Here is a 17,565-nt window from a genome sequence, read left to right as displayed (position 1 = left end):
TTGCACCATTTGTCATGCACCATATGTCATAGAAGCCGAAGGACGTTGGCCTTGTTTGAGCTTTACTTTGGAGACCAAGCATTCAACGGTCAAAACTATTCCATTTATTATCCCTATTAACTTAGCCAATAATTTGCATCACTTTTTACCAAAGTTGGAGCAACTTTAACTTTTGATGCCTGTACAAAAGGAAATAGACCTTTGTCATCCTTTTTGCTGTCTTTACCCCATAACTCAACATCATTCAGTCATAATTAGTCTAAACTATACCTTTTTGGAATCTTTATGATCAGACAAATAATATGGTAAACCTTTCAATATGATTGGAACATTTTTAAAATTTTGACCCCTGTGTAATTCTTCACTGACCCCTGTAGGTCATTAGAGCTCAGCTCCAGGATGCTTCAATATCTGAAAATAAACAGTCAATTTTGAATGTGTGCCAAATTTGGTGCTTTTATGATAAAATTAACAAAAGGTTCACTATTCCACCCTGCTATCACATTTTAGTGCTGACAACAGTACAAATTTATCAAGTACTTAATCATTTTTATTACCCTAATCTATAACAAATTATACAACTAAACAACATCATTCAGTCATAGATAGGCCAAAGTATACCTTTTTGGAATATTTATGCTCGGACAAATAATATGGTAAACCTTTCAATATGATTGGAACATTTTAAAAATTTTGACCCCTGTGTAATTCTTCACTGACCCCTGTAGGTCATTAGAGCTCAGATCCAGGATGCTTCAATATCTGAAAATAAACAGTCAATTTTGAATGTGTGCGCCAAATTTGCTGATTTTATGAGAAAATCAACAAAAGGTTCGCTATTCCACCCTGCTATCACATTTTAGTGCTGACAACAGTACAAATTTATCAAGTACTTAATCATTTTTATTACCCCAATCTATAACACGTTTCACAACTAAAGCAACATTTTAAACATAAAAATAACCATTTTAATAATGATCATTCATTTAATAAGGGAAATATCTCAAACTTTTGAAACTTTCATTTATTTGGGTTTTTTAAGCTCTTCACCATCATCATTAGAGATACAGATTAGATGATGTCACCTCATGATGTCACAAAGCCCATGAGAACAAAGGCTCATACGTCATCAAGGCATGTGACCTTTAACCCATCACAAAGGACATAAAATGCACTTTACAAATGTTTGTACAGTTGACAGCATCATTGTGATCACAACAGCAAGCAGACAAAGAAATTAATTCTCCACATTCAAGAAATTTTTAAAAGAGCATCACTACATATTTAAATATTCAAGGACAGACTGGTAAGTTTTTGCTCATTTTGTTCTCCATTATGTTTATCCTTGACTGTATACTCTGTCAAGCATTTATCAAAGTAAAGGTACTGTGAGCACTGTATGGAAGCAAACTCTGAGTCTTTCACATTGAATACTGGCGTTCCTCAGGGATGTGTTCTGGCTCCTACACACTGTTAAAGTGTACCAATATTAGTCATAAATATAACGTTAGTCGTGCTACCCATTACCCATAAACACAATACGCGCATATTAAGTAAAAATTTACACCATAAAAGAAGCATAATGAATAATTTTATCACAGAAACTAGAAGCACTCAGAGAGTGCAAACCTCCACCAAGGCCATGGGGTCACTGACACCATAACATCTACACGCCGTGGAATCATTGAACCTAAAAAAGTCTAACAATGATGTTTTCTCAGGAGTAAAAAAAAGTTTCATCTGCTGTGACTGGACAGCATGTATCCTTAGTGCTTGGCATCACAGTTTATTGCAACTTGCACCTTTCCCAGAAGCTACTGTCATCTGAGCACTGATATTGATACTGCATGTGCTTATAGACAAAAACAAATAAGAGACAAAATTCAATTTATTATTCAACTAAACTGCAAATATATGAATTTTTTTAACATTTATGAAACACTTCTCTAAACAAGGCCATAGGGTCACTGACCCTAAAGAGATTCCCTCCTTGGCACAGTGATCGATTTCTTTTTGTCTCTTTCTCTAAAATTGTATATAATAATCATTAGATGATTAATATATAAACAAAAATAAATTTAAGAAATATTACAATTTGAAAACAAATGCACCCGAATGTGATGACAGCTGCAACTGCTTAATGCTAACTTTTAACATTGAAAATGCCATAGACATGCTAACGCGTTAGCATCGGGATCCAGATCGTGATCCGGATCACCACTAAAATTTAATCACTTGTTCCTTGTCATTTCCAACCACTCCACAAAATTTCATCAAAATCTGTTCAAAACGTTTTGAGTTATCCTGCTGACAGACAGACAAACAAACAAACATAACCTCCTTGGCGGCGGTAATAACTGCTTAGAGAGAACCAATGGTGAACAGCTATTGCTGGCCGGAAGTGACGTACAGTCGTTTCCGGGTAAGGGCGTTCGCGTCTCATTTAGTCAAGATCTGCGGTGCATACAGCGTTTAATATGCAAAATCATGGTTTATCACTTCAATGAAGTCGGTGTAAACAGCTACCTGTACGAACCAGAGAGGGAGGAGGAGGCTTCAAGGGATGAGTCCTCACATTCTAGTGATTCCGAGGAGGAAAATGCGGCTAGAGATGTGTGTGACGGCAGGTCCAAAATGGCTAGCACTCCAAGGTGCCAATGCAGGCATTGCTCTGTCATGCAAACAGACATGGAGTCATACTGTTGCAAAGAGCATGAACTCATTGCAGACCGACTATTAGACAGCTGCATAACTTCAACTCCTCATCTTCACAAATATATACTGCACAAACCGTCCCTCAGGGAAATGTATTTGTTAGTGTGTCATTTGCTTGCCACTACTTGATCGGGGTGTAACAGGTGTATTCTTCATTGGGGTGGATGTAAGTGGGATGTTTTGATCTGTACTGTGATAATTGTGATCATGTGTTATTTTCTTTTTAAGTGGTGTTTTGTCCCCTGATGTGGGACTGAAAACCTGTTTGGTCCATGGACTATGAAGACAAACATTTTTTTTTAACAAACCCTGCAGGTAAATTTGAATGTAAACAATTAACCATGTAATTTTCTGTTATTTATCTCTTCCAGATATCTTCCTTCAAGTCGTGTGGCCTAAATCCTCAAACAAAGTCAGTGCAGCTGTCAGACATGGAGGATAAGATGCACAGGCTGATGGAAGAGATGGCTGAAATTAAGGAGAATTATCAGAGGGCTATGACACAATCTCTGGAACATTACAAACAGAAATTGGCTGTTCAGGAGGCACACTACACCAGAATGCTGGCAGCCCAGGAGGAACACTATGAACAGATGCTGGAAGCCCAAAAAGAGGTCACCAAAGAGCTGCTGGAGGCCCAAGCTGGTCACATCAAAGAACAAATGGAAGGTAGAAAAGAACTTCATGATCAGGAACTTGAAGAAAAAGAGAAGAGCTTCCAGAAGGAACGAGCTCAATTTGTCCATGTGTTTGCCTGCAGCAGCATTGGAGTATTTGCTGCTGGATTTTTGGCTGCAGCTTATGTTTTTAAACAGTAAATGTTCATTTCTTAGATTTTTCCTCATGTTGTTCTCCTGACAGGCTATGATGCCACATTCCAGGTCATTTCTTAATAAAATATAAAGTACCAAATGTTTTGCACTGTTGGTCTGTTTTTTCAAGACTTTTCAGGTGTTTCCTCTGAATATGTTTCTGGATCCTCCTCCTTTGAGAGCGAGAGAGGCCTGGAAGAGTGTCTGGAGTCATCAAGTCACTGGACAGAGGTGTTTGGTGATGCTGACATTTTTGCAAGAAAACGAAGATCCAAGTCTTTCAGGTCCTGGCGCTTTCTGTCTTACTGTATGGTTTAGAGAGCTGGATGTTAACCAGTGACCCTCGGCAAGTACAAGAGGTCTTTGGTACTCTCTTTGGAGGAACCTTAGGCACTAGTGGACTGATTGTGCCTAATGAACAGTTCCCGTGGAAGACTCAGAAGAAACGGCATTTCCATTGTGAAGCAAATCCAGTTGTGACATTTTAAACATGGGACGCATTTCTCTGTGCACAATCCAGCACACAGGTGCCTCAGTGTTAAGGATCCCAGCACTTGGAGAAGGAAAAGTGGATGTCCACATTTGGCCTGGCTCTGGCAGATAATTGATTGCTGTCAAGAGGTCGTGATGGACGACTGGTTCTCTGACTGGGTGGATGACATTCATAACCCAAGGTGGCTTGCATGGATGCAGAAATGCACAGTACCAGTGCACGGCTCCCATACCTGATGTAAAGGACCAAACTGTTTCCACTGGGAAATTTGCTTTCCACCTGATAGTTGAATCAAAGTCAGCAAATGCAACAAGTGGAGAGGTTTTTTGTGTCAAATGACAAAGTAAAGGTCATTGGCATAATGTTGTCCTATTTTGACAGCAGCAGGAGCATTTAAGTAGACAAGATTATTTGATCTCTTAATTTTCCTCATTTTATTGCATTTTCTGTGTCATCTATTTGATGCACAAATGCAAAATGTTACAGGTGCTGAAGATAATGTTCAGTATGAATTGAAACGCCCACAACTAGTGACAGTAAGAGAGGGTTTGATGAGTCTCAGAAAAGTGCATGTGTGTTTTATGATGTTCAAGCAGCCTTGTTTTGTTAGTGCCTGTATCGTGATGCTGTGGATCAGTCAGAAATAAATCATATTTTGTGAGGAATTAACCTGCACTCAGGGTTTGACGTGTCCACAGCTGAATATGGCACCAGGCTGTTTTTATAGAAAGTTGCCATTTAAGTTTAATTCTTTGTTATTGTGTAAAATCTTCCAAAATAATGTAAAATGTTGTCAACTTTTAAACTTAACAGCATGGTAATTTTTTCCCCACCTGACCAGCTGCCTATAAAGTCACTGCAGTGACAACAGCACATTTCTGTGAAGTTCAGAGATTTTCAACTTAAAGTGCTCCTAGTGGCTGTGCAAAAAACAGAGTGCTTTGAAAAAAGGTGTCAGTGCAATATTTTGTCTTTAGGTGGCCAAATACCCTCTGTTCTCATTTCCAGCAACTGAAACAAACAACAAACAAACAAAGAAAAAAGATCCTGGGGACCAGGAAAAATAAAAATGCTGTATGTACACAGGGTCTGAGGCTTCACCTTCCCATTGCTCTCAACAGTCATTTACATAAAATACCAAACTCCATCTTTCTAAGAGATGCTCCATTCCACCACCAATTTTCAAGTCAACAACTGTGTGCGGTTTTCCTGCTTTGTCCGCTGGAGCTGCATCCTGAAAACCCCGAAAGAAAGCTGAGCAACACTACACATGAGATGCACAACGGCGCTGTCCTCATATACTGAACAACAAAAGAAACAAGTATGTTTTAATGTTGCTTTATGAGTAAAATTTCTGTCAGATTTTATACCGGATGTCACATACAACAGTAAATGAAGGTGTGTTAATTTATGGAGTCAAACAGAAAGGTGGTTCTGGATCAGATCAGAGTCCCTGCGTGTGACCACATGTGCTGCAATTAATGCAGATAATCTTCTGTACTTGGAACCCACTAATTGGCGAATTTCCTGTTGAGGAATGGTCTGCCACTCCTTCCTCAAGACATTCTGGAGTTGAAGTACAGTGGTCAGTATCGGGATATGAGCGCAAACATGGCGAACAAGAACATCCCCTAAGCGCTCTACGGGTCAGTGGAGCGTCCTCCCTGTGACATGGACCCGCCTCCTTAACGGGCTGATAGTCGACTCATGAACATTTATTTTTATTGTTATTTCATTATAAAAAAATTTAAATGAACAACTGGATTACAGTAATATAGGTGACAAATCAACCAAAAATCATTTAATCTGTACTCACAAAGTGAGAGCTGTGTTCGGGTGCTCGGCAGTAAGTCGGACTTGTTTCCGGTGAAGCTTGGCCTCCGCCAGGGCTGCGCCTTGTCACCAATCTTGTTTGTGATATGCATGGACAGGATATCAAGGCATAGTCGGGGGAAGGAGGGTTTCCGGTTTGGTGGGCTCAGGGTCTCATCACTGCTTTTTGCAGATGATGTGGTCCTGTTGGCTTCATCGGCCGGTGACCTCCAAGACTCACTGGATCGGTTTGTAGCCGAGTGTGAAGCGGCTGGGATGAGGATCAGTACCTCTAAATCTGAGGCCAAGGGTCTCAGCAGGAAACCAATGGATTGCCTACTCCAGGTAGGGAATACAGCCTTGCACCAAGTGAAGGAGTTCAAGTACCTTGGGGTCTTGTTCACGAGTGAGGGGACGATGAAACGTGAGCCTGGCCGGAGAATAGGCACAGCAGGGGCAGCATTGCATTCGCTCTACTGTACTGTTGTGATGAAAAGGGAGCTGACCCAAAAGGCGAAGCTCTCGATCTACTGGTCAATCTTCGTTCCTACTCTCACCTATGGGTATGAGTGTTGGGTCATGACCGAAAGAACTAGATCGCGGGTACAAGCAGTTGAAATGGGCTTCCTCAGGAGGGTGACTGGTGTCTCCCTTAGAGATAGGGTGAGAAGTTCAGTCATCTCTGGGAGGCTCGGAGTAGAGCCGCTGCTCCTTCGCGTTGAAAGGAGCCAGCTGAGGTGGTTCGGGCATCTGGTAAGGATGCCTCCTGGGCGCCTCCCAAGGGAGGAGTTCCAGGCACGTCAATCTGGAAGGAGACCCCGTGGAAGACCCAGGACTAGGTGGAGAGATTACATCTCCACACTGGCCTGGGAATGCCTCGGGAGCCCCCAGTCAGAGGTGGTCAGTGTGGCACGGGAAAGGGAAGTCTGGGGTCCCCTGCTGGAGCTGTTGCCCACGTGACCCGAACCCGGAAAAGCGGTTGAAGATGAGTGATGAGTAAAAAATATATAATACTTTGAATTCAGTTTCTTTAATGTAAATATTCATATCAATTGATGTCACCTCGTGACATCGCAAAGCCAATGAGAGCAAAGGCTCTCATCAAAGTTATGTGACATTTCAGCTTCAGTGTCTGAGAGGAGGGCTGCCAATCAAATCTTGCTCTTCAGAAATGACCAATCATAGCAGAGCCACTACCGATCCTGGTTCCCTACCCGACTGTGCCAAAAGTTTTGAGAGAGGGAGCAGAAATCCACTTTACGTGAGCAGATTTCCACTTTGCGTGAGCAGAAATCCACTTTGCGTGAGCAGTGTGATTTTTGAGTGGTTGCTTGGTGCGCTGGTCCCATATTCCTCCTTGCTCGCAGCACCTCTTTCCTTTCTCTGTAGCAGTTTCCTCTGAGTGTGCGCGCACAGAGAGATAATTTGCGTACTTGCAGTTAACATCTACGTGTGTGAAATAACATAATATGCCCGAATACGTTTTATCGTATGAGTGCTTTTGGCACTATTCTGGCGCTTTTCCTCCATTATATTTATCCTGGACTGCATTTTTGATCAAGCATTTACCAAAAGATAAAGGTACTGTGAGTGGTGTATGGAAGCAGAATCTCAATCTTTTGCACTGAATACTGGCATTCCTCAGGGATGTGTTCTGTCCAGTACTTGCATTTGTTAATAGAGTTTTTGTATTGTTAATAGGGTTTTAAATAGGAACACTTTGCACCATATGTCATAGAAGCCGATGGACGATGGCCTTTTTTGACCTTTACTTTGGAAACCAAGCATTCAACAGTCAAACTATTCCATTTATTATCTCTATTAACTCAGCCAATAATTTGCATCACTTTTTACCAAAATTGGAGCAACTTTAACTTTTGAGTCCTGCACAAATGGAAACTGACCTTTGTTAAGTTATGGGGTAAAAAGAACAAAAGGATGACATTCAGTCATAGATAGTCCAAACTATACCTTTTTGGAATCTTTATGCTCAGACAAATAATATGGTAAACCTTTCAATATGATTGGAACATTTTTAAAATTTTGACCCCTGTGTGTCACTGACCCCTGTAGGTCATTAGAGCTCAGTTCCAGGATGCTTCAATATCTGAAAATAAACACTCAATTTTGAATGTGTGGGCCAAATTTGGTGCTTTTATGAGAAAATGAACAAAAGGTTCGCTATTCCACCCTGCTATCACATTTTAGTGCTGACAACAGTACAAATTTATCAAGTACTTAATCATTTTTATTATCCCAATCTATAACAAATTTCACAACTAAAGCAAAATCTAATATAAAAATAAACATTTCAATAATGATCATTCATTTAATAAAGGAAATATCTCAAACCTTTGAAAATGTCATTTATTTGGGTTTTTAAGCTCTTCACCATCATTAGTGATACAGATTAGATGATGTCACCTTATGATGTCACAAAGCCCATGAGAACAAAGGCTCATATGTCATCAAGGCATGTGACCTTTAACCCATCACAAAGGACGTAAAATGCACTTTACAAATGTTTGTACAGTTGACAGCATCATTGTGACCACAGCAGCGAGCAAAGAAATTAATTCTCCACATTCAAGAAATTTTAAAAGACCATCACTACATATTTAAATATTCAAGGACAGACTGGTAAGTTTTTGCTCATTTTGTTCACTATTATATTTATCCTTGACTGTACTTTCTGTCAAGCATTTACCAAAAGGTAAAGGTACTGTGAGCGCTGTATTGAAGCAGAATCTCTGAATGTTTTGCACTGAATACTGGCGTTCCTCAGGGATGTGCTCTGTCCAATGCTTGCATGTACTAGAGTTTGGAAACCAGCACTTTAGGTGCTTTGTTGGTGAGGAAAGACTAAACGACACTGACTTCACAGGCGATGCTGTGATCTTTGCACAGTCAAGAATTGGATTGGATCAGTGTATGACTGAGACCACTGTTTGACAGGTTTGTTTCTTTTTAAATCATCGACCCAAAACAAACTGCACGTGACGTCACCGCTAAAGGCTTCGTCAAATAGTTTGTTTTCACGCTAATAATTGTCACATTCTGATGATTACAGTGTAAAGGGCAAAGCAGAATAATAGGCCGACTCGTGTTTATTGATAGAGACCAAACTGTTTCTACAGTTTAAGTAATTTATGCAAGAAACTTAAATTTAACATATTTTCTCAATGGAGTTTGGCACTGCGCTATACGGTTGGAAATATTCAGAAAACTGTTGCCGTTTCCAGCTTCCTCCAGTCTTACTTAAAGTCACACCGACCTGCTCTGGGCCTCAAGACGTCGTTGTCCATTGTTGATCCGGTTTCGTCTGCCTGGAATTGAAGTGGGTTCGTTTCCAGTCCAGATTCAGGCCACAATTTGTGAGAGATCGCGTCCCTGACAGCTTTGACACTATCGCCCGTAACGGAAAATAAAAACTCCATGACGATTTGCAGCAAGTTTAACTAACTAGGAATAAAGCTTCCATGGCTGTTTAAAAGACGCTGCATGAAGCTACAGACACAGACTGCTGCGCAAAAATTTTAAGGATTTACATTCCAAAACAGGAACTGTTTCTGGCCGAGAACAAACTTTTTAACCCCAGTGGAGACAAAGTGAACTACACCTGCTGCAGACGCTGTCAAACACTCACAGTGGTACAGCTTTGCTAAATTTTCCATAATGTTCATTTTGTCGAAAAGCACCAAATTTGGCACACATATTCTAAATTAACTAATGTTTCTTTTCCGGTGTCAAGGCATCCTGGAGATGAACTGTATTGACCTACAGGGGTCAATAAATAATTACACAGGGTTCAAAATTTTAAAATGTTCCAAACATTTTGAAAGGCATTCCATTTGTCTGATCATAAAAATGTATAGTTTGGACTACCTAAGACTGAAAGTTATAGATTTATGGGGTAAAAACAGCAAAAAGGATGACAAAATCAATTTCAGTTTGTATACAGGGGTCAAAAGTTAAAGTTGTTCCAATTTTGGTAAAAAAGTGATGCTAGTTAATTGTTAATAGGATTTTAAATAGGAACACTTTGCACCATCTGTCATGCATCATATGTCATAAAAGCCAATGGACATGTGGTGTGGTTTGACCTTTACTTTGGAGACCAAGCATTCAGCAGTCAAACTATTCCATTTATTATCTCTATTAACTCAGCAAATAATTTGCATCGCTTTTTACCAAAATTGGAGCAACTTCAACTTTTGAGCCCTGTGCAAATGGAAACTGACCTTTTTCATCCTTTTGCTCTTTTTACCCCATAACTTAACATTCAATCATAGATAGTCCAAACTATACCTTTTTGGAATCTTTATGCTCAGACAAATAATATAGTAAACCTTTCAATATGATTGGAACATTTTTAAAATTTTGACCCCTGTGTAATTCTTCACTGACCCCTGTAGATCATTAGAGCTCAGTTCCAGGATGCTTCAATATCTGAAAATAAACAGTCAATTTTGAATGTGTGCGCCAAATTTGGTGCTTTTATGAGAAAATGTACAAAAGGTCGAGCCGATGAGTCGAGCCACTGCTCCTCCACGTCGAAAGAGTAAGTTGAAGTGGCTCGGGCATCTTTTCCGGATGCCCCCTGGATGCCTTGCTGGAGAGGTGTTCCGGGCACGTCCCATTGGGAGGAGGCCCTGGGGAAGACCCAGGACACGCTGGAGGGACTACATCTCTCGGCTGGCTTGGGAACACCTTGGGGTTCCCCCAGGAGGAGCTGGGGGAGGTGTGTGTGGATCGGGAGGTCTGGGCGGCTTTGCTTGAGCTGCTGCCCCCGCGACCCGACTATGGATAAAGCGGAAGAAAATGGATGGATGGATGAACAAAAGATTCGCTATTCCACCCTGCTGTCACATTTTAGTGCTGACAACAGTACAAATTTATCAAGTACTTAATCATTTTTATTACCCTAATCTAACAAATTTCACAACTAAAGCTAAATTTTTTAACATAAAAATAACCATTTCAAAAATGATCATTCATTTAATAAAGGAAATATCTCAAACCTTTGAAAATGTCATTTATTTGGGTTTTTTAAGATCTTCACCATCATTAGTGATACAGATTAGATGATGTCACCTTATGATGTCACAAAGCCCATGAGAACAAAGGCTCATATGTCATCAAGGCATGTGACCTTTAACCCATCACAAAGGACATAAAATGCACTTTACAAATGTTTGTACAGTTGACAGCATCATTGTGACCACAACAGCGAGCAGACAAAGAAATTAATTCTCCACATTCAAGAAATTTTTAAAAGAGCATCACTACATATTTAAATATTTAAGGACAGACTGGTAAGTTTTTGCTCATTTTGATCTCCATTATGTTTATCTCGGACTTTCTGTCAAGCATTTATCAAAAGGTAAAGGTACTGTGAGCACTGTATGGAAGCAGAATCTCTGAGTCTTTCACATTAAATACTCGCGTTCCTCAGAGATGAGTTCTGGCTCCAACACTGTTAAAGTGTACCAATATTAGTCATAAATATAACGTTAGTCGTGCTACCTATTACCCATAAACACAATACGCACATATTAAGTAAAAATTTACACCATAAAAGAAGCAGACTGAATAATTTTATCACAGGAATAACCCGCTTAGAGAGAACCAAAGGGGAGCAGTTTTTGCTGGCCGGAAGTGACGTACAGTCGTTTCCGGGTAAGCGCGTTCGCGTCTCATTTAGTCAAGATCCGCGGTGCATACAGCGTTTAATATGCAAAATCATGGTTTATCACTTCAGTGAAGTCGGTGTAAACAGCTACCTGTACGAACCGGAGAGGGAGGAGGAGGCTTCAGGGGATGACTCCTCACATTCTAGTGATTCCGAGGAGGAAAATGCGGCCAGAGATGTGTGTGACGGCAGGTCCAAAATGGCTAGCACTCCATGGTGCCAATGCGGGCACTGCTCTGTCATGCAAACAGACATGGAGTCACACTGGTGCAAAGAGCATGAAGTCATTGCAGACCGACTATTAGACAGCTGCATAACTTCAACTCCTCATCTTCACAAATATATACTGCACAAACCGTCCCTCAGGGAAATGTATTTGTTAGTGTGTCATTTGAATGCTTGCCACTACTTCATCCGGGTGTAACACGTGTATTCTTCATTGGGGTGGATGTAAGTGGGATGTTTTGATCTGTACTGTGATAATTGTGATCATGTGTTATTTTCTTTTTAAGTGGTGTTTTGTCCCCTGATGTGGGACTGAAAACCTGTTTGGTCCATGGACTATGAAGACAAACTTTTTTTTTTAACAAACCCTACAGGTAAGTTTGAATGTAAACAATTAACCATGTAATTTTCTGTTATTTATCTCTTCCAGATATCTTCCTTCAAGTCGTGTGGCCTGAATCCTCAAAGTCAGTGCAGCTGTCGGACATGGAGGATAAGATGCACAGGCTGATGGAAGAGATGGCTGAAATTAAGGAGAATTATCAGAGGGCTATGACACAATCTCTGGAAAATCACCAACAGAAATTGGCTGTTCAGGAGGCACACTACACCAGAATGCTGGCAGCCCAGGAGGAACACTATGAACAGATGCTGGAAGCCCAAAAACAGGTCACCAAAGAGCTGCTGGAGGCCCAAGCTGGTCACACCAAAGAACAAATGGAAGCTCAAAAAGAACTTCATGATCAGGAACTTGAAGAAAAAGAGAAGAGCTTCCAAAAGGAACGAGCTCAATTTGTCCATGTGTTTGCCTGCAGCAGCATTGGAGTGTTTGCTGCTGGATTTTTGGCTGCAGCTTATGTTTTTAAACAGTAAATGTTCATTTCTTAGATTTTTCCTCATGTTGTTCTCCTGACAGGCTATGATGCCACATTCCAGGTCATTTCTTAATAAAATATAAAGTACCAAATGTTTAGCACTGTTGGTCTGTTTTTTCAAGACTTTTCAGGTGTTTCCTCTGAATATGTTTCTGGATCCTCCTCCTTTGAGAGCGAGAGAGGCCTGGAAGAGTGTCTGGAGTCATCAAGTCACTGGACAGAGGTGTTTGGTGATGCTGACATTTTTGCAAGAAAACGAAGATCCAAGTCTTTCAGGTCCTGGCGCTTTCTGTCTTACTGTATGGTTTAGAGAGCTGGATGTTAACCAGTGACCCTCGGCAAGTACAAGAGGTCTTTGGTACTCTCTTTGGAGGAACCTTAGGCACTAGTGGACTGATTGTGTCTAATGAACAGTTTCTGTGGAAGACTCAGAAGAAACATGGCATTTCCATTGTGAAGCAAATCCAGTTGTGACATTTTAAACATGGGACGCATTTCTTTGTGCACAATCCAGCACACAGGTACCTCAGTGTTAAGGATCCCAGCACTTGGAGAAGGTAAAGTGGATGTTCACATTTGACCTGGCTCTGGCAGATAATTTATTGCTGTCAAGAGGTCGTGATGGACGACTGATTCTCTGCCTGGGTGGATGACATTCACAACCCAAGGTGGCTTGCATGGATGCAGAAATGCACAGTACCAGTGCACGGCTCCCATACCTGATGTAAAGGACCAAACTGTTTCCACTGGGAAATTTGCTTTCCACCTGATAGTTGAATCAAAGTCAGCAAATGCAACAAGTGGAGAGGTTTTTTGTGTCAAATGACAAAGTTAAGGTCATTGGCACCAAGAGGTTAAAAAGCTGAAACTACTGACGCCTTCACCAGTGGATGGTGAGGGCCTGTATGCAAAGTAGCAAATTATGCTATAATGAATGAAAAACAAATAATGTTGTCCTATTTTGACAGCAGCAGGAGCATTTAAGTAGACAAGATTATTTGATCTCTTAATTTTCCTCATATTTTATTGCATTTTCTGTGTCATCTATTTGATGCACAAATGCAAAATGTTACAGGTGCTGAAGATAATGTTCAGTATGAATTGAAACGCCCACAACTAGTGACAGTAAGAGAGGGTTTGATGAGTCTCACAAAAGTGCACGTGTGTTTTATGATGATCAAGCAGCCTTGTTTTGTTAGTGCCTGTATCGTGATGCTGTGGATCAGTCAGAAATAAATCATACTTTGTGAGGAATTAACCTGCACTCAGGGTTTGACATGTCCACAGCTGAATATGGCACCAGGCTGTTTTTATAGAAAGTTGCCATTCAAGTTTAATTCTTTGTTATTGTGTAAAATCTTCCAAAATAATGTAAAATGTTGTCAACTTTTAAACTTAACAGCATGGTAATTTTTTCCCCACCTGATCAGCTGCCTATAAAGTCACTGCAGTGACAACAGCACATTGCTGTGAAGTTCAGAGATTTTCAACTTAAAGTGCTCCTAGTGGCTGTGCAAAAAACAGAGTGCTTTGAAAAAAGGTGTCAGTGCAATGTTTTGTCTTTAGGTGGCCAAATACCCTCTGTTCTCATTTCCAGCAACTGAAACAAACAACAAACAAAGAAAAAAGATCCTGGGGACCAGGAAAAATAAAAAATGCTGTATGTACAGAGGGTCTGAGGCTTCACCTTCTCATCACTCTCAACAGTCATTTACATAAAATACCAAACTCCATCTTTCTAAGAGATGCTCCATTCCACCACCAATTTTCAAGTCAACTCATGTGTGCGGTTTTCCTGCTTTGTCCGCTGGAGCTGCATCCTGAAAACCCCGAAAGAAAGCTGAGCAACACTACACATGAGATGCACAACGGCGCTGTCCTCATATACTGAACAACAAAAGAAACAAGTATGTTTTAATGTTGCTTTATGAGTAAAATTTCTGTCAGATTTTATACCGGATGTCACATACAACAGTAAATGAAGGTGTGTTAATTTATGGAGTCAAACAGAAAGGTGGTTCTGGATCAATTTCCTGTTGAGGAATGGTCTGCCACTCCTTCCTCAAGACATTCTGGAGTTGAAGTACAGTGGTCAGTATCGGGATATGAGCGCAAACATGGCGAACAAGAACATCCCCTAAGCGCTCTACGGGTCAGTGGAGCGTCCTCCCTGTGACATGGACCCGCCTCCTTAACGGGCCGATAGTCGACTCATGAACATTTGTTTTTATTGTTATTTCATTATAAAAACAATTTAAATGAACAACTGGACTACAGTATATAGGTGACAAAGCAACCAAAAATCATTTACACATGCATACACGCATGTACTAAACCTGCTCAAATTACATCCCAATGACATGCAATGTTGTAAAATAAAATACAGTTGCGTTTGTATAAATTATCCTACATTTTGTTGTACATAATTTCTCATTTTACATTTTATATTTTGTCCACATTTAATTTTTAGTTGTACATATAATTAAATATTTTATTTTGTTAAATTTTCTTATCTTTTATTTGGCTAATAATTACTCGCACCCCAGAAAAGCACCTTCTGGAGTTGCACTCAAATCTCATTGAAATGTAAATTACAATGACAATAAAGGTGATTCTGATTCTGATTTTATAGATGATGTCTACTTTCCAGTTTCTATGATGCTCGTATATGGTTCACAAGAGGTACACAAAGTCCTTCCATTTTCCTTTGGCAATGTGTGTTCGTCATTCCAGACCAATACATTCTGAAAGTTCCTTTATCCACTGTTTCATAGAAGGGGCATCAACACTGACAGGAGTTATCTATATGCATCCTCATTGGCCACTTATATTAAAGTAGTTTAAACTGTGTATTTATTGTTTGTTTTTGTGCCTTTAAACAAGCCTCATTCCAGTCTATCTCACCTCTCCAGGCATTTAACTTGTCCATTGTTGAATCTTTAGAAGTTGACATTATTAAGTTACAATATTCAATTCAAATTCAATTCAAATTTATTTATATAGCACATTTAAAACACAGCTGCAGCTGACCAAAGTGCTTCACAATAATAGCAATACAAAAGTGTAAAATATTAACAAAGGAAAAAAAAAAATCTAAAAATACAGAGCAAAATAGCAGAGCAAAGCATACACCACTTAGCCAGTGTTGAAAGCCAGGGAGAAGAGATGGGTTTTCAGTCTGGACTTAAACTGTCCCACAGACTCTGAGGACCTGACAGTTAGCAGAAGATCGTTGCAGAGTTGTGGTGCTGCCACAGAAAAGGCTCTATCACCTCTGGATTTAAGCCTGGCTTTAGGAACAGCCAGGAGAAGCTGGTCAGCTGACCTCAGAGCCCTACGTGGAGTGTACGGCTGCAAGAGCTCACTCAGATACATCAGGCTTATACAGTGCAGACACTTAAAAACAATCAGCAAAACTTTATATTTAACATGAAAGCCGACAGGGAGCCAGTGTAAGGTGCAGAGCACAGGGGTGATGTGCTCATGCTTCTTTGTTTTAGTCAAAAGGCGGGCTGCGGCATTCTGTATGCTCTGCAGGCGCTGTAGGAATCGCTGGTCCAGCCCAACGTAGAGAGCATTACAATAATCCAGACATGACGTTATAAATGCATGGATAGCTCTTTCAAAACCAACTTGAGTAAAATAAGATTTAATCTTGGAAAGCATCCTCAGCTGAAAGAAGCTGGCCCTGATGACAGAGCTGATGTGCTTATCAAATCTGAACAATGGGTCAACTATCACCCCTAGATTTTTTTTACAAAAGGGCGGCAAAAAGTGGACAGAGGACCAATAACACTGTCTTGTCCTTGTAGAGGTTACTTTGCCCGAACACTAAAATCTCAGTTTTATTTTTATTAAGATTCAGAAAATTAGCTCTCATCCAGACTTGTACATCATTCAGGCAGTCCTGTAGTGTTTTTACAGCAGCCTGGTTATCACAGGAAATTACAGGAAGGTAAATCTGAATGTCGTCTGCAAAACAATGAAAACAGACTTTGTGCTTTTTAAAAACAGACCCAAGAGGGATCATGTACAAAGCAAAGAGAAGTGGTGCTAAAATTGAGCCCTGGGGCACACCACATTTAAGAGGAGACACAGAGAAAGAGTACTGTCCTACATTAACAGAAAAACTTCCGTTGGAAAGATAGGACCGAAACCAATTTAGCGCTGAACCCTTAATACCTATGTGCGTCTCAAGGCGATTCACAAGGACACTGTGGTCCACTGTGTCAAAGGCTGCTGTGTCAAAGGCTGCAGATAAGAACAGCAGAGTTCCCACCATCAACAGTTAAAAGAAGATCATTAAAAACTTTTAAAAGGGCTGTTTCAGTGCTGTGTCTTAATTTAAAACCAGATTGAACCAGATATTTCATTAAGATCCAAATAAGCCTGCAATTGGTCATACTAGACAGCTTTCTTTAAAACTTTACACACGAATGGCAATTTAGAGATCGGTCTATAGTTGGACAACACATTTGGGTCAAGATTGCTCTTTTTGATGAGCGGCTGGACTATAGCATGTTTAAGAGCTGACGGAAAACAGCCACTTGATAGAGAAGCGTTCACAAGTTCAGTAATGTATGGACCAATACATTGAAAAACATCTTTAAACAAATGACCTGGAACAATGTCCAAAGTGCAGGAAGAAGACTTAAGCTGATTAACAATTTTAGTCAGCTCACAAATAGATACAGGATTAAAACAACCAAAAACAGCATGACACATGGATGGATCTGCTGACTCCACCTCAAATACAGAAGATGATCTAAGATCAGAGATTTTATCTCTGAAATAAGAGAGAAAATCTTCACAAAGGCTGACCGAGGGCACAGCAATATTGCTCGCACGAGGATTAATGAGCGAATTCAGTGTGTTAAAACGCACCTGAGGTTTATGACAGTTTGAGGACACTCTCTACACAAGATGTAGAGAGTAGACCTT

General features: G+C 40.3%; 1 protein-coding gene across 3 annotated transcripts in view; it reads right to left on the bottom strand.

The window, feature by feature from the left end:
- oxr1a (oxidation resistance 1a) overlaps positions 1 to 17,565 on the bottom strand; it is a 668,289-nt gene that overhangs the window by 243,032 nt on the left and 407,692 nt on the right. The window contains exon 1 of one of the 3 annotated variants that reach the window (XM_034173810.1): positions 9,107 to 9,332. The exons of the other annotated variants lie outside the window; for them this stretch is intronic. Coding sequence (XP_034029701.1) covers positions 9,107 to 9,269 — 163 coding nt within the window. The 5' untranslated portion in view covers positions 9,270 to 9,332. Of the gene's footprint in view, positions 1 to 9,106; positions 9,333 to 17,565 lie in introns of those variants that run through there. 3 annotated transcript variants of the gene reach the window in all.

This window comes from Thalassophryne amazonica, chromosome 7, assembly GCF_902500255.1.
Source record: "Thalassophryne amazonica chromosome 7, fThaAma1.1, whole genome shotgun sequence".
Taxonomy (NCBI): Eukaryota; Metazoa; Chordata; class Actinopteri; order Batrachoidiformes; family Batrachoididae; genus Thalassophryne; species Thalassophryne amazonica.
This window is presented reverse-complemented; position numbering and strand designations above follow the sequence as displayed.